The sequence below is a fragment of the Telopea speciosissima genome, chromosome 9 (assembly GCF_018873765.1).
Source record: "Telopea speciosissima isolate NSW1024214 ecotype Mountain lineage chromosome 9, Tspe_v1, whole genome shotgun sequence".
Classification (NCBI taxonomy): Eukaryota; Viridiplantae; Streptophyta; class Magnoliopsida; order Proteales; family Proteaceae; genus Telopea; species Telopea speciosissima.
The window spans coordinates 51,148,294-51,174,926 of NC_057924.1; the positions used below are offsets into that span (position 1 = coordinate 51,148,294).

The 26,633-nt window shown below is 36.5% G+C and overlaps 3 protein-coding genes across 3 annotated transcripts; all 3 read left to right on the forward strand.

Moving 5' to 3' along the window:
* The first annotated feature begins 566 nt into the window (after positions 1-566).
* On the forward strand, positions 567-2,153 carry LOC122639028 (disease resistance protein RPM1-like). The gene has a single exon (XM_043831866.1). It carries the CDS (start codon positions 567-569, stop codon positions 2,151-2,153), a length of 1,587 nt encoding a protein of 528 aa, XP_043687801.1.
* Positions 2,154-9,922: 7,769 nt separating this feature from the next.
* LOC122639029 (disease resistance protein TAO1-like) lies at positions 9,923-13,998 on the forward strand. Its single transcript, XM_043831868.1, has 4 exons — positions 9,923-10,003; positions 10,450-11,548; positions 11,677-11,964; positions 12,085-13,998. Exons 1-4 carry the CDS (start codon positions 9,927-9,929, stop codon positions 13,996-13,998), a joined length of 3,378 nt encoding a protein of 1,125 aa, XP_043687803.1. The 5' UTR covers positions 9,923-9,926.
* An 11,797-nt stretch (positions 13,999-25,795) lies between these two features.
* LOC122639030 (pectinesterase inhibitor 11-like) lies at positions 25,796-26,389 on the forward strand. The gene has a single exon (XM_043831869.1). It carries the CDS (start codon positions 25,796-25,798, stop codon positions 26,387-26,389), a length of 594 nt encoding a protein of 197 aa, XP_043687804.1.
* Positions 26,390-26,633: the final 244 nt, after the last annotated feature.

Genomic DNA, 26,633 nt, shown 5'->3' on the forward strand with positions numbered 1-26,633 from the left:
TTCAAGTGTGACATCAACTTCAATCTAGTTCAAGCTTCAATTAGTTAGTTCTATTTCATTGATTTTTAGTTTTTCCTTTTGGTTGTGGTGTGTGGTTGTGATTTATTCCTTCAAATCCACGTTAGTATTGATAGGTTAGATGCTTATGTGTTAGGACGTCAATTCAATTCGCTAGATGCTTGTGAGTTAGGATGCGTTAATTTTTGTTAGTTTAATTAGTTTAATTTAATACTTTAATTTGGTTCACTTTGCATTGCTTTTAAATTTGTAAAATAGAGTGGCGTACATCTCCCTGAGTTCGACCCATAGCTACGATTGATCCGTACGCTTGCGGTTATTATTTCTTGCAAACAACTACCTTGGACACTAAGGATAAAGTATTGGTACGGTGAAAACACTCTCTCTAAAACCCCTAAGAAGTCTATATTATGACTGGCCAAATTATTGTCTAGACCTTACTAGTGAGCGGAAGGAGATGAAACTTACAAAAACAATGCATTTTACAGTAACAAGTTAAGATGGCTGCTGTTCTTCTATGATGCCCAGTACACAAATTGGGAGAAGAGATGGCGCTGCCCGTTGTAAGCTTTCTACTTAGCAATTTGGGCAGTTTGCTCGTTGCTGAAGCAAAACTTCTGAAAGGGGTTAGAACAGATATTCGTGACTTAGTGGATGAACTCGAGAGCATCCAACCCTTCTTGAAGGATGCAGATGCAAGGGGAGAGACAGACGAGGGAGTGAAAATTTGGGGTAAGCAAGTGAGAGATGTGGCTTATGAAATTGAAGATGCAATTGACGAATTCATGCTTCGCATACATCAACAACAAAAGCCTGGATTTATTGGCCATCTTCATAAAATTGTTCGCGTCTCGATGGAGTTGAAATCAAGGCACAAAATAGCCACTGATGTACAAGAAATTAAACGAAGAATCACCAACATTAAAGAGAGAAGTCAGAGGTATTGCTTCAATAGCTCAGATCATCAAGGGTCATCAAGTTCTTCTGGTACCAGGCGAGCTGAAACATCATCATCATCATCATGGCACGATCCTCGAATCTCTTCCTTGTATCTTGAGGATTCTTGCATTGTTGGAATCGACAAGCCTCGAGATCATCTGATCCAATTGTTAGTACAGGAAGAGTACTCCAGAAGCTGCACAGTGATTTCTGTTGCAGGCATGGGTGGTCTAGGCAAGACCACACTAGTCAAGAAAGTCTATGATGTCCCAAAGGTGCAAGAACACTTCGAATGTCATGCTTGGATCACAGTTTCGCAGTCATTTAAACCTCAAAATCTTTTGAAGTCAATGATGAAGCAATTTTACCAAGAAGATGAAGTTGTTCTTAGAGGACTAGATTCCATGGAAGAAGTTCAATTGGTAAACAAACTGAGGGAGTATCTACAACAGAAAAGGTATGTAATTGTCCTTGATGATGTTTGGACAATAGAATCATGGAACTCTATACAACATGCTTTACCCAATAATGATTGTGGTAGCAGGGTAGTGATCACAACTCGCAGTAATGAAATAGCTTCTTATTGCAAGAAATCAAATTCTAGCCATGTCTACAATCTTAAACCTCTACCAGACAAAGAAGCTTGGAGACTATTTTGTAAGACAACATTTTCATTATCACAGAATGTTTGTCCTTCGGATTTAGAGGACTTGTCTCTTAAAATCCTGAAAAGATGTGAAGGTTTGCCTCTTGCTATTGTAGCTACTGGTGCTCTTTTGTCATTGAAAGAGAAAACAAGATTTGAATGGCAAAAATTGCTTGACAATCTTGGGTCTGAGTTTGAAAACAATCAAATTCTAACTAGAATGACAAAGATTTTGTTATTGAGTTTCAATGATTTGCCATACTACTTGAAATTTTGTTTCTTATATTTTGGCATCTTCCCTGAAAATTATTCAATCAAGTGTGTGAGATTGTTTAGATTGTGGACTGCTGAAGGATTTGTGGGAAGGCAAAAAGGGTTGACATTGGAAGAGGTTGCAGAAGATTACCTCAAAGAGCTTGTTTGTAGAAAGCTAGTTCAAATTGAAGAAACATATTTGGATGGACGTATTCGAAGTTGTCTTGAGTACATGATTTTCTATGCGAAATCATTCTTCTCAAATCGGATGAATGGAACTTTAATAAAGTTGTAGCAGATGAAGAAGACACAAATTTTCAATACAATATGCGACGGATTTCGATCCATAATGGTGAAGGTATTAATGTTCCAAAGATTAATGCGAATTTCTCCCAAATTCGATCTCTTTTCCTGTTTAGAAGTGAAAACTTGACAAGCTCTTTTGTACTGAAATAAGGTTTTGCAATGTAGCTCAGAAGAGAAAACACCAGTACTAACAAGGAAATCCCGCCAAGATCTGTAGAAAATCATGGAAATCCCGCCAAGAGAATCCCCCAAGAGAGTGAAATCTAATTGGAATCGGCACATTAATCATATTGGACCGGGCATTCCTTCCCCATCTAAATATGAAACCCTTTCCACTTCCCGCCCGTTTATTTTTCACCCTGCTCAATCTTCGCTCCATCTCTTTCTTGCTCTTTGAAGGACGAAGGCCGTCATCTTTGTAAAACCTCGGCTACGCATCCCCATTTCCTCTCCACTTCCTCGTCAACCCTGACCTTCTTTAACAACCTCCGGCTGCTGCTGTTGCTCTGCGATACGGCTCTTTGAGATCTGCTGCGCATTACCTTTGTGTCAAATTTTGGTGGAAACATGGTGAGAAACCCTACCCTCTCTGAACTTGGGATGAGTATACACTACAAGATATTCTGGTCTGCGGCTCTGCGCAACCATCATTTCTTCTCTGCTACGCATTGCTACGGGAGGGCAAGTTTTGGTCGGACTTGAATTTGAAATTAGTAATTGCATCTATTGCAGGTATTGTTCTTAATTTTCATTTTATATTTTTTGTTTTACTTGTTTTTCTGTGTAATGAACAAATTCCCTAGCGGAGTTCCTTGACATTGCGATTGATGCAGGGAAGAGAGCCGAGAGGTCTTGTCGAAAACATTGTTTTTTATTTATTTCACAGTTATTCGTTTAAAGGAGACACCAAGTTTCTTTTACAACACCTCAAACCTCGTCCTTCTTTTCCCTTGCTTTTCAGATAATTCGAAAAGGATTTTACGAAACTAGCGAGTCAAGCATAAAGGTCAGGTATCTTTCTGCCTTTACAAATGCCCTTTGGGATTTTTTGGCCATTTCTTATACGGGTTCTAAAATTAGGAGGGGGGGGGGGGGGGAATAAAAATTTCTAAAATCCAACTATCTCCCGCATTTTCATTGTTCTTTCCATTGAAGGGAACCTAACAGAGTTAGTGTGGAATCCTGAGAGGATAAGCCAGAGAGGAGAAGAGCAGTAGGTAGATTTAAAAAAAAAATTCTATTTCCAATGTTGGTTGATTTTTTCTATTTAAAAAATTTCGATATCCAATGTAGGTACATATTCTAACTAGAGAGCTCTCAAGGTGTGTAACTGTGTATGGTGATGTGAGATTGCCTATAGTTGTTTTCTACCTGTATCAATGAGATCATTTGGCATTTTATTTTCTACCTGACAATGTACATGAGACACTTTCTCTGGATTCAATATTCTAGACACCTCTTCCATGCAGCCTTTTATTTGAACCGTGTCTTTGTAATTAAGGATCTTTCTGGAGTCATGGATTCAATATTCTTGTCCAACTCCAATTTCCCTTTTGCTCCAGTACCCCTGTTTCTCAAGGAATTCATTTCTTTCCATGGGATTTCTCTGTTCTGTTTCTATTGCTTGCTCTATTCCTCTTCTCTTTACCTATCCCTCTGTAATGAATACTTACACTGAATCCATTAGTGCTCATTTAATCTCTGTATTCTATTGTTCAAATAAAGGGACCTGAAACCTCACAATCTTTTACACTGATTCCATAGCTTAATGATGGTTGCAGAAGGGCCAGGTGACAGAGGATGATGGCGATCTTCTACTTTGTAAGACTGCTACCACATGTCTTAAGAAGTTGTCTTCTCCTTTGTTTCTTGTTTTTCTTGGCCTTTTTCCCCCCCTCCTCCTCTCCCATCTGATGGCCACTGGGCTGAGAACCTGTTTTCACCTTTTTATAATTAGTTAGCAATCTCTTGTCGTGGATTAATATTATGTATGGGATGATGTCTTGAGTTAAAATCAGATTGACACCTGTTTGCTCATTAGCTTGAAAGAAAAAACCAGCATAAACAACTTGGTGATTTCGTGTGTTAATGAAATTCTTGCGTTTCTTCTGATCTGTTCTTATAGACCAATCTCAAGAGAAGGTGATGACTTTGCAAAATGGCTGTTTTGAGAAGGTTTCTAGTTTTGATAGTTTCTTTTTCCAACATGAACTCCACGGTGATCAATCTCTCTCTCTCTCTCTCTCTCTCTCTCTCTGTATGTAACCGTTGCTTCAGATACATGGTTACTGCCGTCTTAAAAATGTTATCTATGACAAGGAAGAATTGCAGAAAATATAGTCAAGAAAAATGAAGTGAATAGTCCCCATTGGTTATGGAAAACTTTCTTGTATAAGGTGCACCAACATATAGAAGAATTTGCTATATTTAACAAACTCTTTTGTTATATCAAATATTTTGAAATTTGGGAGGTTGGTGGTTCTTGTGTAAGAGATACAGAGGAAGATGAAACCTGAAATTCACCCAACAGGTAAATCACAAAAAACGACATTACAAGAAAAACTTGGTGGGTTCTACCCATGCAATCCATGCCATGAGCAGACCATCCTCATATTCTACTCCAAGGATGCCTTAGATTTCCTTATGAAAAAGAACTCCAAAATCTTTCGAAACTACTATCCGAACCGAGTCTTAATTCTTATGGATGAACAGGTGAATCATTCTGTGTAAGATGGAATCAGATACAAAATGCAAAATAATCCTGCCAACCATTTTTCGCCTTGCAACTCAACATTGTGAGTCTTTCTTCGTTTTTTTTTTTTTTTGGGGGGGGGGGGGGATATGAAAACAAGTCAGTAGTTACTACTTAACCAATTTTTTTTTTGTAACTTAATCATTTGAACTTAATGGATTTCATTTTTGCAGGGAATGGAGAAGAGAAAGTTGGAAGGTGGTTCAACTGAACTCATTTCACAAATCCTTCTCTTACTAAAATTCATTCTCTTTTAATCTTTATCTTCTCCTCTTTGTTACCTTTCTTTACTAGTTTTGTTACTTCAGTGTGTATGTGTGTGTGTGCTGATTAATAAAATGATGATGGTTGAGGGGAAGGGGTGGTGCGTTGGGGTTATTGGAGAGGAGTAATTGGCGGTGGGATTCAGCAATTGAGGTACAACTCAGGTGAGGGTAGTGTAATTTAATTAAATTTTTTTTTTATATTGGATTAAACTAACATGGTTTTAATTGATGTAAGTGAGTCTTTAGCTCAAAACGGTAGAGCAACTGGTTATTTACCAGGAGATGATGGTTCGACTCCATCTCGACTCTCATATTGACTAATTAATGAATTTTATTTCAAAATTTGGCCTTGGTATGAGTTAGTAAGACAGTCTAGAAGGTCTACAAGGTTTCTATTTTGTTCAAAGAGGAATGAACTTTTGGCTAGGAATTTGTAACGTAAGGAGTTTTTATTTTTGTCCAAGCATTATGCCCTATATTAAGGGCAACACTGCTGACTAAGCTAAATAGTTGAGTTGTTGTGTTCTTAATTAAATTGGTGTTGAGTTATTGCCTTTTGCTGCAATTGTGGTTGTTTCCATGAGTCTTTGTGGTTGTAGCTTATGTGGTTCTCTCTCTCTTTATTTTCTGCTCTTTGCATTTTGGGCCTATTATGTGGCATAAGTCCTTGCTAAACTACATCAAGTCTATGTGCCTTTTTTGTATGAATGTTACATATGTGACAGAATGAAATAAAAAAGTAAGAATTTATAGGGGTGGTAGTGAAGCATTTTCCCTTGCCAACACTTATACACAGGTAAGTATATTGGCTAAGCACAGGTCTGAACACAATATGGAGTTAAACAGCAGCCACATAAAACAAAACAACAAGATAACCTACATTGTCAGCAGAGGAGGGTCTCTACAACTTGGAAAAAGGCCATCACCCAAACTCAAAAAAAAAAAAAAGAGGGTAACTCTGAAAGGAAAACAGCAATTAAAACCTTGTTAGTACTGGTGTTTTCTCTTCTGAGCTACATTGCAAAACCTTGTTTTTCCCTTCTTTTGTACTGAAATAAATCAAGATTTTGCAATGTAGTTGATGAGTTTCTCTTACCTTCCCATGCTTCGTCTGACAACAGCACCAGCTCCTTCTCTCTGAGCTATGGCCTGAAATTTTTTAACCACAAAGCGGGGTTCTCTAAGAACACTTGAGATCTCTGTTTCAGGCATTCTTTTTCCCTTTTTTTTCAGAACAGTTTGGATCTTTGGAACAACAAGTGGAAGATTTTTGTGTATTTATAGAGAGATGAAGATCAAGTAGATCGAGGGAAAAGGAAAACTAAAAGCCAAGCCAGATAGGGTCCCCAAATCAAACAAGTATGTGATTCAAGAAATGATGATGAGATCATGAGAATGACTGATCAGAATCAGCCACCACACCAGTACTTATAACTGAAAGTTTAAAAGTCCTTTAATGGCGAGTCAAAGACTTGGCGGCACTAATTAGACTAGAACTCCATCTATAGCTGGATTGAAATAGTAATTTAGTAAAGTCAAAGTCTTGCAGATGCAATTCCTTCCTTCCACTGAGCACCCAACATTTTCAGGCCGGAAGGGAGAGGGAGAGTCTGAGCAGATGAGGGGGAGGGGTGTCGGAGACGGAGAAGGAAAGGGATATAGGGAGATTTCAACTGAGCAGGTGATGGTTACAACTAAGAGGAAAAATGGATATTTCACCTTTGGGGTTGCAGAGGAGGAGGACGAGGACGATGATGGGGTTTTTTTTTTTTTTTTTTACAATTACCACCCCAAAAGCGCATTTTGGTCATAAAAAATTCATGACAACGGCACACTGTCACGACTAACCCCCACCGTTATGGAAAAGTAACGGTGGGGTCGGTGGCGTCAGTTAGTGGTTAGAATGCATCAGAAGGGGGTAACAATTGTTTGAAAGTTTTTGGAGGGGTAATAGAAGATAGTAAAAATTTTGGGATGGTAATTGTAAAAACCCATAAAAGAAATAGGAGAGTATTAATTTAAACATCGTTAAAGCGTTACCTGAAACGATGGTGAAACGCAACGGATCGAGTCATTCTTGATTACAAACCAAACAAACGCGTCACGAGCTGAGAGGACACGTACGGTCTACTCGACAGGTGATCGCAATGGATGTGATCTTCCACAGTCCAAATCCTAGAGCGATGATGGAAGCTCTTGAGATGCACTCACACAATAGGGGAGATGAAGAAGAAGACTTAGAGAGAGTTTTTAGGGAGAGAGAGAGTTTGCACGCATTAGGGGAAGCAGTTGCAGATCTTTTATAGCTGCATCCTACTCCCACCCCCTCTTTACGTATATGAGTACGAGTAGGAGACCCTAGGAGACCCCTTCTCCAAGTAACTCTAAGTGAACCCTTATCGGCCCATAGTTGCCCCAAGTGGGCACATGGATCAGGTGATACCTGATCTGCTAACATTTCCCACTAGCCCACACAAGGCATATCTACTCAGTTGTTCAACTAACCTTCTCTACTACGTGCATCTCCTCATACAGGAAATGGAGCGTGCGATATATCGAGATAGAACAAGGTAGAAATGTTATATCAAGTTTCCATCTGACCAACATAGCACGTCACTTACAAATAATCTCGAGATATCCCAAACGATCCAACACTCTTGATCCCTCATGATGAGCAATGTTGACCCTAAACCATGTAATGTGCTCATGACTACGTCAAAACACAAATACGACAAGTCGCCCGGGCAATGAGTCACATAACAATGGTATAATTCTGAATAGTTTTCCCTGAGCCCCACATGTCAATCCGACTATTCCCAATAGCTTTCCCAATCGTGTCCCGCTAGACCGCATCATCCATGATCCTAAGGAGCATGTCAAAGTAGCATCATTGGTTGTCCTCTTCATGACATGGTCTCAAGTAGAGGGTATCCATAGGATCAACTCAGTTTGATACATGTGGCACACATAATGACGAAGCAGTGATCCATTCAGTCACTCACAAATGGTCTTAGCAAAGCACATACAATATGCTACGGTGCTTCTCCCACTGAGGTGGGCATGTCACTCATAAAATTTAAAAGAACACCATACAAGTCTGGGTCCAGTCGCACTATCAAGCGTTTGACTTGAGTTTTTCAGTCCAATTACCTCCACATCACCTCCCTAAAGTCTCACACTCGGCTATAAGCAGGCTACACTGAGATGCAGAATCTTTGTGTTCAACCATATAAAAGTCTCATCTTAGCTCTAACTAAGGTGCCACTTAGCTATTAAGTAAAGTTTTTTTTTTTTTTTTTTTTTGATAAAATGACAACTAATAAATATGAAAATTGCAAATTTTGCACTCCATATATTCTTTCATAGAAAGCATCAATTTCATATATTTCTGGAATTGATTCATTGTTTGCATTTTTATTATTTTAAAATTCCAATTTTTCATTTTTTTTTTCATCTACCATGTAGCCTTTTCTATGATTGTTTTGCCAAAATCCATTAAAATACAAAATTCAACGAAATAAAGTTGTAGAGCTCAATATGATCTACCTACTTGATCTTAACTTCATAGTCTATTTATTTTTTATTTATTTAAAAAATATAAAATGAAAAAACAAAAAGCATCTAAATGGATTTTTCAAGGATTTTTGGTAGAAAAATCTACCAAAACCCAGACATGATCAAATGAATGTTGTACATTCAAGTTTGATCTACAATATACTTGAATCTTTGCAACATTTATATATCATAGATTTTTTATTTTTAATTAGTAACCCAATATAGAAAAATCCCAAAAATGCATAGTTCATGTTGTGTTTTTTTCCTCAAATTTCATGCAAATAAAGCAGCGCAACACAATAATTAAATTTAACATACTAACCAAAGCATTTCATAGCAGGAAAAAACATGAAGAAAAGGGGAGAAAAATGCTTGAAATTTGGTAGAGGAAGAGGGTAGATTTAGGCAGCTTTGATCTGCAAATCTAACCTTCAAATTGACAAAGTGCTCCTTTGGATGTTGAGAAGAACAACAAATGGAAAGAAATCTGAAATTTCAAGTTGATCCTAGCAAAAACAAGTGAGGGATCAAGTCGGATCGGGCATCCAGAGGCCAAATACTATTCCATGTTTTGTGATTGGCCAGGAATCGATATCGATCAAGAGGCATGTTCCATGCCAGGAAAGGGGAAGGAATGTTCCATGCCTCTTTGCCAGTGTTGACTTTTTCTTGAATATTCATATGAACATAAACACAGCTCTGCAATTAAATTACTTGCTAAAAAGTTCTTGTTGGTAGCAATATCAATCAAAGATTGAAAGTATTTGATCGAATGGCAGCAAATCAGACCTCTTCTTCACCATCCTCTTCTGGTTCTACTACTTATGAAGTGTTCTTGAGTTTTTACGGCAAAGACGTTCGTACCACTTTCGCAGACCACCTCTACCATGACTTAGTTGGGTCTGGAATTCGAACTTTCAGGGACGAGGATGAACTTCAAAAGGGAAACAAGATTGGCCCCGAGCTACTTGCTGCAATCCAGCAATCAAGAATCTCCATTCCTATCTTCTCAGAAAACTATGCATCAAGTAAATGGTGTCTCAATGAGCTAACCCAGATATCTGAATGCAGAAGAACAATGAATCAGATCGTCTTGCCCATTTTCTATAAAGTTGAACCAAGGGATGTGCGAAACCAGACTGGGAGATACGCAAATGCCTTTAAACGACATCAGTATATGGGCGTCGATATGACAATGGTGCAAAAGTGGAAGAAAGCAATGAGAGAAATTGGAGAGCTGAAAGGATGGCCTTCGAAGGAGGACACGTAAGTGATTAGTCCAACAGTTCCGTTTTGTTTCCCATTTTTAAGGATTATTAATGTCTTCTAAGTTGGAACTTGGAACTTGCTTTTATCATCTAAGGTCATATTTTGTTAATATTCTTTCTTAATAGATTGCATTTAAATTGAATAGTTGAATGAGACTCATGAATACCCATCAACAAACCTCAACTTTTTTGCTCATATTTCTATTTATATGATTAGTTTGTATTAGTTGTAGGATATAAAGAAACATATTTGAAAGATTTATTGAGAAAATACCTCTAAATTTAGCTATAATGTGCAAATACATAGTAAGACTTGCTTAATCTATTTCAATTAACATAATTCACTTGTGGTTTCTTCTATGTTGAATTTGTTTTTTTTTTTTGGATTAATTTCCTTATGTATGCTATTCATCACCAAAAGCTCTTTTTTGTTTGATTATGCAGGTATGAAGGGAAGTTAATAAAAGAAGTTGTTCAAAAAGTTGCTAGTATATTGAACAAGAAACCGTTGAGTGTTTCTAACAATCTAGTTGGAATCCAATCTCGTATAAAAGAATTGTTGATGCTATTAGATATTGAATCTAATAACAGAAGAATTGTCAGGATCCACGGCCTTGGTGGCATTGGAAAGACAACAATCGCTAAGGCTGTCTATAATACAGTCGTTAATCATTTTGAGGGGTGTAGCTTTATTACAGATGTTCGAGAAACTGCTCAACGACATAATGGTCTTGTTCATTTGCAAAAGCAACTTATCTCTGATATCCTGAAACAAGAAAATCAAGATATTACTAGTGTTGATGATGGAATTAATGTGATCCACCAAAGATTCCGTGGAAAAAAAGTTCTTATTGTTCTTGATGATGTGGATCAAGATATTCAAGTAGAATCTTTAATTGGGAACCACAAATGGTTTGGTGCTGGAAGTAAGATCATTATCATAAACAGAATTAAGCAAATTTTAGGTGTTCATGAACCAAATGAGATTTACGAGCCCAAAGCAATGAATTCAAATGATTCTCTTCAACTTTTTAGCCGTCATGCATTTAGAAGGGACCAACCACTAGAGAATTATTTGAATCTTTCAAAAGCTATGATAAAGATTATTGGAGGACTTCCCTTGGCTCTTCAAGTTATAGGTTCATCTTTATATTTGAAGGAAAAATCAGTATGGAAGGGCATGTTAAAGAAGTTGCAAAAAGTTCCCAATGATGATGTCATGAAAAGGTTGGAAATAAGTTATGATGAATTAGAGGATGAGGAGAAACAAATGTTTCTTGATACTGCCTGTTTTTTCATTGGAATGGATAAAGATATTGCGTGTCACATATGGGATGGTTGTGGTCTTTCTTCTCAAGTAGAGCTTGATGCTCTTTGTGCCAAGTCTTTGGTAACGATTAGTGAAAAAGGTGAGTTAGGGATGCATGACCTGCTTCGGGATCTTGGAATGAATATTATTCGTCAAGAGAATATAGATGAGCCAGGGAAGCGTACTCGAATATTGTGTCAAGAGGATGTCTTGGATGTATTGGATAAACAAACGGTAGGTACTGAATATATTTAAGTTATTTTTTATGATAACCTTGTGAATTAGGTCTTTGATGGATTTCTCTTGGTTTTTTATAAAAACCTTAAATTGGTACTTAATTGAGGTTCTCTTTTTTTTGACAGGGAACAAGTAATGTTAAAGGACTCAGTATTGATTTCAGAACTGTATCAAGGAGCAATGGTTTGATGACTGTAGGATTTGCTGCAATGACAAGGCTGAGGTTACTCCGAGTTGATTATGCATGTTTTTCTGGGAACTTCACTCATTCTTTTTCAGAACTGAGATGGCTTAGTTGGAAAGGATTCCCTAACCAATATGCGCAAATCAATTTTTGTCCACGGAAACTGGCAGTTCTTGATCTATCATTTAGTGAGATCACAAAAAGCTGGATGGGCTGGAACTCCATCAAGGTCTGAACATCTTCTCTCTTTTATTTAATTTTATATCAAAAGTCTAAAAAAAAATTCAAATTTTCTTTTAGTTCTTCTTAAGCTAATTGGTTAAGTTATTTTATATATTCTATTTTGTAGATGGCAGTAAAACTAAAAGCTCTAATTCTCACATCTTGTCATCGACTATTTAGTACTCCCGATGTTTCAGCAAATCGACTCTTGGAGGTATTGCTTCTTAACGACTGTAAAAATTTGGAAGAGATTGATACATCCATTTGTTGTCTCACGAACTTAGTCATATTAAAGATGAGTGACTGTGAGAGACTAAACGATCTCCCAAGTGAAATTTCCCAGTTGACTTCTCTCAAAAGTCTCAATTTAGAAAATTGTAGAAGTCTAAAGAAGTTGCCGAAGGAATTGGGCCGCATGGTATCCTTGACAGAGCTTAATTTAAGTAGTTGCATTAGTCTAATGGATCTCCCAAGTGAAATTTGTCAGTTGACTTCTCTCCAAAAACTCGATTTAGGAAGCTGTCCAAATCTAAAGAAGTTGCCGGAGGAATTGGGCCACATGATATCCTTGAGAGAACTTGATTTAATATGGTGCAAGAGTCTAGTGTCTCTCCCAAGTGAAATTTGTCAGTTGACTTCTCTCCAAAAACTCAATTTAGGAAGATGTCCAAATCTAAAGAAGTTGCCGGAGGAATTGGGCCATATGATATCCTTGAGGGAACTTGATTTAGGATGGTGCAAGAGTCTAGTGGATCTCCCAAGTGAAATTGTTCAGCTGACTTCTCTCCAAAAACTCAATCTAAAAGGATGTCGAAATCTACAAAAGTTGCCAGAGAAATTGGGCTGCATGATATCCTTGATTAAACTTAATTTAAGTTTTTGCGGAAGTCTAATGGATCTACCAAGTGAAATTTGTCAGTTGACTTCTCTTGAAACACTTGATTTAAGTTATTGCTCCAATATAGTCTACCTCCCAAGTAAAATTTGTCAATTGAATTCTCTCAAAAGCTTCAATGTAAGTTCATGTAGAAGTTTGATGGGCCTTAGTCTTAGCAGCAGCTATTCAAATCCATACATCTCAATTTTGACAAGCCTTCATGTTAGTGATTGCCCTTCAATTCAATACATTTCAGGTCTTCCCTCAAGTTTGATCAGCCTTCATGCTTGCTTTTGCAAATCAATGGTAAAAATATCAAGTACATCAGGAGGATTGAGAAATTTAAAGACATTACATCTTGAATTTTGCAATCTTCTTAAAGAAATTGAAGGGGTTGATGAGAAATTGGACTCCTTAGAGGTCCTCCACATTGAGGGTTGCAGATCTTTAAAAAGATTACCAAAATTGAGGGGCTCAAAAAATCTAAGGAATTTAAAGCTACTTGGGAACGATGTGATATCCAATTTTGAAGCCGAGGGGATGGAGTCTCTGGAGATGTTGGAGATAAAGGATTGCCGAGTATTAAAAACATTCCTGGATATCTCAACCTTGAAGAACTTGAACTATTTAGAAATCACTGGGTGCTTCTACTCAATGGAAGGATTACCTGATCTTTCAAACTTCAAAGAGTTGAGGCAATTATATATTGGAAATTGCTGGAACTTAAACAAATTTTCGCCTAAATTAGAGATTGAGGATTGGGGGAGCTTAACCAAAATTCTAGGCCTTGACAGATTGGAGTCCTTGAGAAAATTGGAAATAGAAGATTGCTTAGCCATTCAAAGATTTCCAGATTGTTTAAACTTTAAAATGTTGACTCATCTAAGCATTATACGCTGCAAGAATTTGAGGGAGATTCATGATGTTGACAGATTGGAATTGTTAGAGAAATTCTTGATTATTGGGTGCGAGTCCTTGGAAAGATTATCAGATCTGTCAAGCTTAAAAAGGTTAACTTTTCTATACATTGAAGACTGCAAGAATCTAACAGAGATTCAAGGTGTTGATGGATTGGAGTTGTTAGAGAAGTTGGAGATTATTGGGTGCGAGTCCTTGGAAAGATTACCGGATCTTTCGAACTTAAAAAAGTTGAATATTATATAGATTAGAGGATGTAAGATTCTGACCAAGATTCAGGGTGCTCTTTTTTCTAAGTGAGATTCAGGATATTGACACATTGGAATCCTTATGGAAATTGTATATAAGTGGGTGCGAGTCCTTGGAAAGATTACCCGATCTGTAAATTCTCCATGGTGTAGTTTGGTGCAGTTCGGGGTTGAGATTTCGACATCTGGCAAGCAGGACATCTTATTCAAGGTACGCCTGCCCCTCTCTCTCTCTCTCTCAACCTTTTGTTTTCATTTTTCATTTTCAGTAGCCTTTGTTTGCGTGACTTTAATTTTAAATTTTTTTTTTTTGTGGCCGTTTTTTGTTTTTTTATATTTAGGCTCCATTAACTCTGTAAAATTTTGAGCTTTTTGCCCTTCTTCTCTCCTGCTTTTTTAACTCTAATAATTTCTTCTTTTCTAAAAAAAAAAATTGATATCAATTAATCTTCTCAACAACAAATTAAGAGTCTTGTTAACTCTGTAAAATTTTGAGCTTTTTGCCCTTCTTCTCTCCTGCTTTTTTAACTCTAATAATTTCTTCTTTTCTAAAAAAAACATCGATATCAATTAATCTTCTCAACAACAAAGAGTCTTGTAGGTTGGCCATCTATGACTACTGCTTAAGGATATGTCTGATATGACTTATAGACTTGTTTATTTTCATTTTTATTTCAGTAGCCTTTGTTTGCATGACATAACTTGTGTTTATTTTTTAACTTTTTCTGTTTTTTGTTTTAAGACTCAATTAAGTCTGTAACATTTGGGTTTAATCTTGGTCCTTTGCTCTCCTGTTTTTTAACATTAATAAATTTGTCTTTCCTTAAAAAAAAAATTTGATAACAACTAATCCTCTTAAAATCATATCCATAGTTTTGATTTGGAAAAGGACAAGAAGAGACTAATTAGTGCAAAGCTGTTGGTCATGAGATCACCCTCCTTTTGATTGGTTGCTCAATTAGCAAGTGCCCTTCCCAAAAGATTCAACTGTCAATCATAGAATATAAATTATGCCTTCTATTCATGCAAAGTTTCTTCAATATAATTTATGGGAGGAATGTTCTCTGTGTCGTAGTATAGGCTGCGCCCAGGCACATGGGCCTGCCACTCAGGGGGCAGGATGGTCATTGTGCCCACCCCCATGTGTCTGGGCACAGCTTGCGCTGCGGCATAGAGAACAACCCCCCCATAATTTATATAGAGGTTTTTTGCTTGTTTTTTTGTTCTTGTTTGTGGCTTAGTCCAGTTTGTTCTTGTTCATTCTTTTTAGCCCCTTTAATATAAATGTCCTTTTAGCAACAAAAAAAAAATTTCCATTACCCGATCTGTCAAGAAGCTAACAATGGAAAAAAAATCCAATCCTCTCCAATTTTTTCATGGTACAGTGCGGTATAGTTCGGGGTAGAAATGTCGACATCTGGCAGACACGACATCCTGTAACAGTTTGTATATCCTCAGAAAAAAGTACCAAATCCGACAAAGTTGGACTTGCGGATGCTAAATAATGTGTCTTGCAGCTGGGAACTATCCAATATTGGTGTGTTCTAGCAGAACTCTTGAGTCAAGCGATAATGCTCTACTAGTACTCGTGATTGATACATAGCACATCATATCGTTGCACATCACAAACTTATTCAAGGTACGCCAACTCTCTCTCTCTCTCTCTCTCTCTCTCTCTGAGATATAGATATGACATACAGACCTTTTGTTTTCATTTTTCGATTTCAGTAGAGCCTTTGTTCGCGGTATTTGGATCCTCTACTGCCGAGCTGCCCGGTAAGACCGTACTGCGGAGACACAACAAGGCAGGGAATGACTGCCTTACCCCTGCTCGGGCAAGGCGCTCAAGCAGGGGTAAGGCGGTCATTCCCCACCTTGGGTGTTATTACTCTTTTTTTTTGTTTCTTTTTGCCTTTTCTTTTTATGTTATTAAGGCTCCGTTTGTTTCGATGTAAAATTCACATAAAAAAATTTAGATGTAAACTTTTTTTTATTTTATGAGAAAAGGAAAAAATATATTAAGCAAAGGTGAAAGATACATTGTTCTTTAAATGACCATATTTGGCCAGATTTAGCGCTACTGTTAAGCAGAAATGATCCACTATATATTTAAAAAAAAATGATCCACTATATATTTATAAGTAATGTTTGGACCCAAGTAGTTGATATTCAGATGTACAACTTTAAACGTTGGAAAGTATTGAAATATTTGGTTTTTTATGGAAACAAACATTAGAAAACTTTTCAACATGTAAAATTTTACATTTACGAAGTAAAATTTACCGTGGAAAATTTTCCAGGTAAAATTTTATGCCTAAGACTCCATTAACTCTGTAAAATTTTGTGCTTTTTTCCCCTTTTCTCTCCTACTTTTTTAACTATAATAAATTCTTTCTTTTCTAAAAAGAAATTGATATCAATTAATCTTCTCAACAAAAAAGAGTCTTGTAGGTTGGCCATCTGTGATTACTGCTTAAGGGTGTGTGTGTGTGTGTGTGTGTGTGTTGTGATTTGACTTATAGACTTGTTTATTTTCATATATTTTCGATTTCAATAGCCTTTGTTTGCATGATATAGCTTCTTCTTTTCTGTGCTTTTTGTTTCTTGGTGTTCAGACTCAATTGAGTCTGTAACATTTAGGATTCTTGGTCTTTTGCTCTCCTGTTTTTTAACATTAATAAATTCATCTTTCCTAAAAAAATTGATATCAACTAATCGTCTCAAAATCAAATCCATGGTTTTGATTTGGAAAAGGGCAAGGAAAGACTAGTCAGTGCAAAGCTGTTGGTTCAGAGATCACCCTCCTTTTGATTGGTTGCTCAAGTAGCAAGTGCCCTTCTCAAAAGACAACCCATGCAAATTAGTCCTATGTGTAGCTTCCAAATTAATCGAAGTATTATCCAAGGTATGGACTTTGTTTCACAGATCTTACTAGATTCAATTGTCAACCTAAATTCAGATTACAAGTTTTGTCTTCTATTCATGCAAAGTCTCTTCAATAAAATTTATAGGGTAAATTACACGTCACCCCCTGATTTTCAAGTGAAACTCAGATCACCCCCTGGTTTTTAAAAAAACTCAAATCACCCCCTCTACAGTAACGGTGTTAGTCTGTTGTTAGTTATTGGTGTGAAATGACTATATTACCCTTATACTAAAACATTATAATTAAATTTACAATACTACCCTTCCTTCATCTTCAACATTGGTCAAGGGTAGTTTAGGGATTTAAATTTATTTAATTGGCTGACATCATCACTTAACAACATAAAACTAACGGTAGGGACTAATTTGTCATATTGGGGTCTAAATCAGGGGGTGATTTGAGTTTTTTCAAAAATCAGGGGGTGATCTGAGTTTCGTTTGAAAATCAGGGGTGACGTGTAATTTACCCAAATTTATATATTAATCGTTTTGCTTCATTCTAGTTCTTGCTCATGTCAGAATAAATAAGGCCGATGACCTAGAGCAATGCAAAACCTACTTCATTAACCGAACTTCTATAAGGACCAATCAAATTTTAGTGAGAGACACTAGTTCATGTTGCATGCCTCGTTATCCATTAAGCATCTAGCATCTAATGCTTTAGCTCCTTGATCTATTTCTATATTATGGCATTGATAGCATTATGTTTGTTGTTTAGACGAGAAATTAAATGTTTTCACCGCCCATTATTTATATCCATGGTTATTGATATATTGGCATTGTTACGTACTGCATTCACAATGACATGGTTCATGTGCATTCAGATTTATCACCTATACTGGAAAGGTCATCCACTTTTATGGAATGTTCGGAGGTGGGAATAACTACATTGCAGTGTGTATGAAACCTAATATGGATAAGACAATTATTGCTTGTGACTTCTACGTAATGGTTCCTTGGAAAATTATTATTCTTTCCAAAATCTCCTGCGAGGTTAATTGGGATCTTCTTTTTTTTTTTCTTTTTCCTTTTTTTTTTTTTTCTTTTTCTTTTTTTATTTATTTATTTGTAACAATTATTGAGCTGCCATATCTCTATTGCAAATACAATTATCGTCTATGTCATGTTCCTTTATTTTATTGCTATTGTCTTTGTTTCCGATTTCGAGTTCTTGGTGCATATAAAAGATATACAACACCATTAAAGATATACAGCACTGTTAAAGCTACTACAAACTACCTGTTTCTAGTAATAGCAAAATGAGGTTTCATGCATATATTTGTTTCAAACTATTTAATTAGACTTTTATAGTTTTGTTTCAAATATGTTGAACTATATTAAAGACTAATAAGGAGAATAGGTCCAATCAAAAAATGGGCCACACCGAAAGGAAGAGAAGTTTTGTACAAAAAAGAAAGAGGAAGGTAATATAGACGATGGGAGAAGCATATAATATTCTATACATAAATCTTGATTATATATTTTGCTACCACTCAAATATCCTACTTCTAATGTTGAATACATATATATATATATTTTTTTGGGGCGCTGTTCTCTGCGCCGCAGCACAGCCTGTGCTCAAGCATATTGGGGTGGGTGTAATGACTACCCTGCCCCCTGCACAGGCTGCCCATGTGCCTGAATGTAAGCTGCGTTACGGCACAAAGAACATTCTCCTTATTTTTTTATTTAGCATAAGAAGAACCCAGATGGAGTGCCTTCCTCTCAGTTGTAGCTTTTCAAGTACACACATACTAAAAAGTTGGATCTTGGTCCTAGAATTAAAGGTCTTGAATTCTAATTCCATACACTTTGAAAGGGTGTCCCCAACCCTATCAACAACGCCCTGGTGGCTTTAATTGTGCAATAGCCAGTTCAGTTTTTAAAATATTGGCACCATACTCAGGTGCATGAATCCACACATATATTGATTATCTTTTTGACACAACCACCCATGAAAAATAGAATATTCCTTTGGGATATATTTGTTTCAATGCAAAATATTTGACGGGAATTATTTATGAACCAAATAGAACCATAGTTGTCAAGGTGCCGCTTAAGCATCTAGGCTCTTTCTTGGGTCCAAGGCGACAACATGCCTTGTTGACACTTCACGAGTTTATGTTTATTTATGTTTTGCATTGCTTTGTTTTTTAATGAATATGTTTATATTATATCCTATGTTTTATTTATTATGTGTTGGCTTCTCATATTAGGTCATTACTAGCATAATTATATCAAATTGCATCGATATGGCTTTGCATATAACCATTAATTATATAAAATTATCATTGCTATATTACATATGGTTATATATTGCACACCTAGGGCACCTAAGCGACAACTAGGTTGGCGTCTTGTCTCTTAGACACCCCTCCAACGCCTTAGGTTGACTACTTGCCTTGACAACTATAAATAGAACATATTATCTTATTTTTAATGTAATGGAAAAAATTGAAAAAAATAAAATCTCCATTAAATTTGATCAAATGTTTTTCCGAAATAAAAAAGGGTCTGATTTGTATCTTAGTATTTAGTATTTAAGATGGCCTCCATCATAAAGTCTGATCCTTTTCCTCAATCAACCATGCCCAAATGTGCTTCCTTTTCATGTACACTTAAAAGAGTAAATGGAAAAAATATATATAACAATGGAATAAAATATAGTTTTTATAACTAAATATAGATTTCCAATAAATATTTTCCATTAAAACAAAGGGAGTCATGGTGACAAACAATAGAGGGATGTTTGATATACTGACCATCTATGAGCTTTGACAAAGAATGGATCAGGAATATGAAATCTAGAGATTTGAAATTCTTGGAATAATTCTTTAGCCACCTTAGTCAATGTTGTATTTGAAGGCTTTTGAAGACCAGTCTGGGAAATGACACCTTTTGCATACTCATTGATGTAGGCCCAAGCCCATCAAGTCCACAAGGCCCGGGGCCTAGTCAAGACCAAGAAGCAACCCATACTTGGCCGGACCTAATCAGTTTCAAAACTCTAACTTAAGATTAATAAAAGTCTTGTTAGTGGAGAATCTCTACAATGACTTTAGTGCTTCCTTAATGCATGATATGCAAGCATTGTGGACTTGATGGGCTTGGGCCTGTATCACTCAACTGTTGAATGCAATATCAATGTGACAATTCAAAACAATTAAATAACAGAAGCAAGAAAACTTTATCTCTCTCCTCATCAAAAGTAATTTCCAATGAAAATAAATGATGGCACACAAATCCACACATTTGATGGGCACTACCAATTGAAATTTGCATATACCTCATTTGAGGACTCCTTGGCTTGCTGCTGTCATAGTGAACCCAGCTTAAAACATCAGAGTTCTTGAATGAGAAGCCTTTTACAGGCACCCGAACAATAGGAAAGAATCTCATTTCCCACGTGGGGAAAAAAATAATAATAATAAGGGCTAAATAAAATTACAGAGTTTTTTAAGCTGGCAAAAAACACAAGTATAGGGTCTTAAGCAGAAGCTTATTAGAATACATAAGTTCAATAAATTGATTATCAAAATTGAGAATAAGAACATCAGGTCATAAACATAAAAAAAATCAAGTGATAGTTTTCTCCTTTTTCAAATCTATGAAGTGGTCCACTAGCATTCACTCATCTCTTCTTTGGGAAAACACCATGCCACTTATTTCACTCCCTTTCATGGTTCCATTTCAAGAATTTTAGATTTATGATTACAATAAGTCACACAACATGGGGAGAGAGCTTATGATTCAGAAGATGTGTTTTTTGACATATTAGTAGTAGATGCAGTAACCACATAGGGTATACTCGAACCACATTGTATAATAATAAAAACAGAACAAAACCAAATAGAAGATTGTTTATTCAAATTTCTGGAAAGGAAAAAGGAATAACACAGTTGTACCACTGAAGAGTTAGAGAGAAGCTCTCTTCTCAACCCAAGGGGGCCTGATGCCCAGATACGTTTAGTTCAATAACAAGATAGAAAGAGATGTCACATGGATTCATCACAAGAACCACACAGGACACAAGTAGAGTCGATCACTGTCAATTTTGATATTGCAGCCTTGACGGGCGATCCTGCATGTAAGACACGCCAAAAGAACATTTTAAACTTAGGATGGATATTAATTTTCCAGAAAAATCTCCACCATTTAGAATTTTTGGAAACAAAATGAGAATTTGATGCTAAGAATTTAACAGCCAGCTGAGTGAAAACTTTCTAGATTTTGAGAGAGAACATTTCCAGATATCATTAGAGTCGGTCAACTAGAAATTAGAAATTCTATTACCAATATCAAGAGGAAAAACAAGTGAAAGAGAATTTACATTCCAATTAAAATTTGAAGTCAAGTCCTTAACCATTAGAAAGTTATTTGAGTGGAGGTTAGGGGATGGTAGGTAATTACCTCTAGGAAGAGGAATCCATGGGTCAAACCAATAGTGAGTGAGTGTTATTATCCAACCCTATTTTCTGCCAAACAATCTTTGAAAGAGTTAGCAAAAGGGAGGTTTTACCCCCCCAAAAAAAAAAAAAAAGGCAAAAGGGAGGAAATACTAATCGAGGTCCAAGATCCCCTTTTCTTCATGATTTTAAGGTCAAAAAGTGAAGAATGTGGGTAGTATTTGCTTTCAACGTTTGAGCCCTAATGGAGTTTGGTTCAGTTAAGAGTCTCCAACCTAGCTTGAGGATTAAGACTTGATTATGTATGGAATCATTGCGGAGGCCAAGACCTCTAGTTGAGATGGGTGAGAAAACTTTATGCCAGCCAACAAGATGAAGTTTCTTGTTTGAACCATAGTCACCATTCCAGAATCTCAAACAAATAGAGTCAAGAGATTTCAAAAAAAAAAAAAATTGGAAATAAAAAACAAGTCATGAGGTAAGAAGGGATAGATGCAATCACAGATTGAATTAAAACTCTCCTAGCAGCATAAGAGTTTAGAATGTATCTTTTCACCAAGTAATCCAAATCTTTGACTTTGGATCTAAAATAGCAAAGTTTAGTGCCAAGGTAAAAAGAGGAGGGAGACATTTCGGATATGTTCAAGATAGAACAAAATTTCCTCCTTTAAAAAATGTCCACATTTTTGCTAAAAAATACGTCACTCTTGTTAAAGTATATTTGTTGTCCAGTAATGTCAGAGAAAAGATCTAGAGCAGATTTAGTAGTTAATAAATTATCATCAATTGCCCTACGAAAAATAAAAGTGTCATCGGTAAATAAGAGATGAGAGATCTTAGGGGTATTTTAAGGTATTTTTATTCCTTTAAAAACCCTTAAATCTCTACATGCCGATAGAGGTCTGGAAAGATCTTCCATTGTGAGAAGAAAAAGGTTTGGGCTCAAGATGCATCTTTGACAAAGGCCTCTTTCAGGTTTTAGGTAGCCAAAAGGACTACCATTTATTTTGAACGAGAAAGTAGTGGACATTAGGGAGTTCATTAAAGTCACCCAATGGTTATGAAAGCCTTAAGTAACGAAAGAGATTGCAAATTAAGGAGCATTCAACTGTATCATAAGCCTTTGCCATATCAATTTTGATGGCCAAAAAACTAATCTTATCTTTTTTCTTATTCATGTAATGAAAAATTTCCTAAGCTAAAGTCACATTGTCAAATATTTGTCTATCAGAGAGGAAAGTAGCTTGAAAAGGTGAGATAATGGGAGGGAGGATACATTTAAGTCTATTAACCATTATTTTAGCAATACTTTTATAAGAGACATTGCAAAGGCTAAAAAGATGAAAATGAGAAGCATGATTAGAATTCTCCTTTTTAGGAATCATACTGATCAGAGTATGGTTGCATCCATTATGGAGGGCAGGAAAATTAAAGAAATGTTGAACCATATAAATCACATCATAACAAATAATATTATCGCAGAAATCATGGTAAAAACAAGCTTGGAAACCGTCTACACCTGGGGCCTTAAAAGCTCCAATAGATAAGGTGGCTTTTTTTATTTCATCGGGGGTGGGGGTAGAAATAATGGAAGACGCTGAATAATCATCAATACATTTGTCAAAAAGACATTCAACAAAGCCAGAATCTAAAGGAGGAAGGTTTAAAAATTTTGACAAATGTTTGGAAAAGAATTGGGTCATCCCTTGGGGGTCAGTAACCAAATTACCATCAGGGTCAAGGAGAGAAGTGATGGATCGTTTTCTCAAATTAGTTTTTGAGATAGAATGGTAAAGTTTTGTGTTTCTGTCCCCATCATGGATATAGCATGCCTAGATTTCTGGAACCAGAAAGCTTCTTCCGCATTAAAAATCCATTTTAATTTGGAAGCCAAAAGGTGGAGAGCTTCAGAATTATCTATAAAGATAGATGGATTTTCAAGATTTCCAAATTGTTGGAGATAGGAATCACGGAGATTATGAATGTCCCCAAAAACAACTTTATTCCATTTGCTGAAGAGATTACTCAATTAAATTAATTTGATATGAAGATTCTCTGAACCTAGTGAGCACCATTTTTGAGATAAGGAAACTGAGGAAATCTTGATGATGAGTCCAAGCTAGTTGGAAATGAAAACATTTTTTGTAAGAACATTTCATTGGGACCGTGTTGAGAAAGATTGGGTTATGGTCAGAGCCAATGGATGGGAGTTTAAAATTGTAGCCCTAGGAAAGGAATTAAACCAGGAGGGACACCAACAGCTCGATCCAAACATTCTTTCACCAATTTTTTTTTTTTTTTTTGGGGGGGGGGGTGGGGGGGTGTGTTGTTTTGCTTGTTTGACCATGTAAAAGGACAGCCATGGAAACGTATAGGTTCCAAGGAGAATCTAGAAATAAGAGCGGTGAGAGATTGTGAAGATTGATCACTTATGAAGGAATTCCACCAAGTTTGTCCTGCTGTGAGGTAATTTCATTGAAATCTCCCATGATAATGAACTTATAAGTTAAAGAGGATAAGAAAGAAGATAGGTTATTCTAGAATGATATCCGATTATTCCAAAACTTGGGATTTAGAAGGATCTGTTTTTGTTTTGAGAAAAGGGTGCCAATTTTCAATCCGAATCTGTTAGATCAATTGAGAAAAAACCAAACCCAACCCTTATTCATTTGGTTTTTCATCAAATTGTATGGAAATTGAATCAGACCGGATTGATCGAATCCAAAAACAGAACCAAACCAGAAAAATCTTGTAAAAATCCAAAAACATTATAAAATAGTTTCCATATATCACAATATGTGAACTCGTAACCAATTGATAATCCACCGACAAGAGCCTGTTAAGTCTACAAGTTAAAAGGTCGAATTAATTTGGACCAAAATCAAACTGTCTCAAGGGTTTTTTATTTGACCTAATAATAAATTGAAATTAGCGCAGCCTAACAAAAAATTGAATCGAATCGGCCGATTCACATATTGTAATTGTCCGAAATTGATCCCAAAAATCCTAGAATGGGTCTTTCTAGAATAGCACGAATCGAGATCATCCGATTCTGTTAGTGATTAGTGATTGCGAATCGAGCCTGATGCCTAGCCGGGATTATTGCGTTGGATTGATCAGCGGAGTCGTATCTTTTGACGGACGGAGTGCCTATTTCACATGGAAATGTGACCTGCTGTGCCGGTCGAGACTCAAAATTGAGCATTGTAGTCCGACTGAACTTCTTTTTGCGTATGTAATGACTAATGAAGGTTACAGATTCGGTAAAGAGGAAGAAACTTAGAATATCGTAGCTGCTCATGGTTATTTTGGGAAGGGCATTACTTCCGGTTCAATCCATAACTCTTCCCTTGCTTTGCCTGCCTGCTGCTCTGCTCCCCCTTCAAATGGATTGGATCCACTGCCCCTCCAATAGAAGTTGAAGATGCATATGATCGATTTTGATTGGAATTGGCCGATTCAACAAGAATTTTACATTCAAAATTAGAGATTGATGTGGTCCATGCCGATTCCAATCCAAAGCCAGAATTTGTCAAAAAAAAAAAACCTTGGAATCAACACTCAAATCAGAAACTCAGTGATGAAACCCCAAAAACTCTAGAATCAACAATTATAGATCTGTCGGAATTGGGATTGGTCACGGCTGCTTCATATACCAAAACTATTGATTAAGTTGTGGATTTGAAACTTGAAATTGGAGATCAAATCTGTCTTTCCTGATTATGACCAGGATCAATCGGATTTGGACAAACTCTATCCCCAAAACTCTAAAATCAGCGCCCAAATATGAAAACCAATGATCCAATCCCCCAAACCCTTGAATCCGTTGTTTCAAAATGACCAAAATTAGGATATGGCAATTCCAATCAAAATCGAAAGATTTGACCACTGACTTAAACTTGGAATATGAGATAGAATTGATCCTTGCCGATTAAATTCGAATCGTATTAAAATTAGCCAGAATTAGGTGGAATCGGTTCCTAAAATCCTACAATTGTCTATTTCATCAAAGCTCAAAATCCAATATTGAATTGATCCCTACTAATATCGTACCCAAAAAAAAAAAAATTTGATCCCTACTAAATCCGATTTGGAGCAGGTTGGAATTCACCAAAATGGGTCCCCAAAACATATATTTTTAACTTATTCACGTCCCCGGAATCCATGGGAAATTTTTTTAAAAAAAAAAACTTTAGTATTCAAGTCATTCAACAATAACAGAAAAAAACAGAAATAACCACTTTCACCCCTTAAATTGACAAAGACAAGGGCATTTTGGTAAATCTGATATCGTGTTCTTTCCTACCTGAAATAAAGGCAAACCAAGAGATGTGTCTATATATATAAATCCCTCTCGTATGTCCAAACCAATCTGGCCAGGTTCAGATTCAGGGACCTCTTGAGGACCGATCTTCTTTAATCTCCAAATTAAGCTCCCCCAAATTAACCTCAAAGTCCCAGAAAATGGCCGGCAGCACGGCAATGACAATCTCTACAACCTTACTCCTTTTTCTTGTTCTACCGGCGGCGATCTCAGCCGTCCCCGCCGATTTGAACAAAGATTTCATTGATACCAACTGCAAAACAACTTTATACCCAGACATATGCTACACCAGCATCATTGCCTACGCCGGTGACATTGAAGTAAGCCCAGCCAAGCTCGCTCGCGTAGCCGTCGATCACAGCTTCAATAGTATTCGTTCCATTGCCTTATATGTTTTGAACAACTCAGGCAAATTCAATAATAACAATGATAAGACAACTGTCGGTGTTCTAAAGGACTGCAACAAAAACTTTGAAGATGCCGTGCTTCAGGTGCAACGCTCAAACAGGGAAATACGCTACCTGGACTTCTCTGTCTCAAAGGAAGCGTTGCTGTTCAAGATAAGTAATGTGCAGACGTGGTTGAGCGCTGCACTTACAAACCAGGAAACGTGTGCGACCGAGTTGGCGAATATAAAATCGGAGTTACATGATAAGGTGGTGAATAGCAAGAAGTTCGTAAGCATTGCACTCGCCTTGGTCAATAGTTATGCTAAAGCGGCCCAAGCTAATTAAGCTTTAGCTTAATTGGTTCTATAGTAAGTAGCATTTAAAGAAACGGTATAAAGTTTAATTGTATGTTTTTGGTTTTGTAGAGCGAGAGAGAGAGAGAGAGAGACAAGTACATTAGATTCCTTGTGGAATTGAAAATTTTATATGTCTGAGAAGGAAAGAAGGAATCTCTTGATGATGTAATTTTTTCGATCCCTTCTTCTTTCTTGAATCCCCTTCTTCTTTCTTGAATCCTTACTCATCATAT

Excerpts from the sequence above, each read along its gene's own strand:
- LOC122639028 (XM_043831866.1), top strand. The coding sequence starts at position 567 with ATGGCGCTGCCCGTTGTAAGCTTTCTACTTAGCAATTTGGGCAGTTTG.
- LOC122639029 (XM_043831868.1), top strand. The coding sequence starts at position 9,927 with ATGACAATGGTGCAAAAGTGGAAGAAAGCAATGAGAGAAATTGGAGAG. Across the intron at positions 10,004-10,449 it reads TGGCCTTCGAAGGAGGACAC|GTATGAAGGGAAGTTAATAA; the intron begins GTAAGTGATTAG and ends TTGATTATGCAG. Across the intron at positions 11,965-12,084 it reads TGGGCTGGAACTCCATCAAG|ATGGCAGTAAAACTAAAAGC; the intron begins GTCTGAACATCT and ends TCTATTTTGTAG.
- LOC122639030 (XM_043831869.1), top strand. The coding sequence starts at position 25,796 with ATGGCCGGCAGCACGGCAATGACAATCTCTACAACCTTACTCCTTTTT.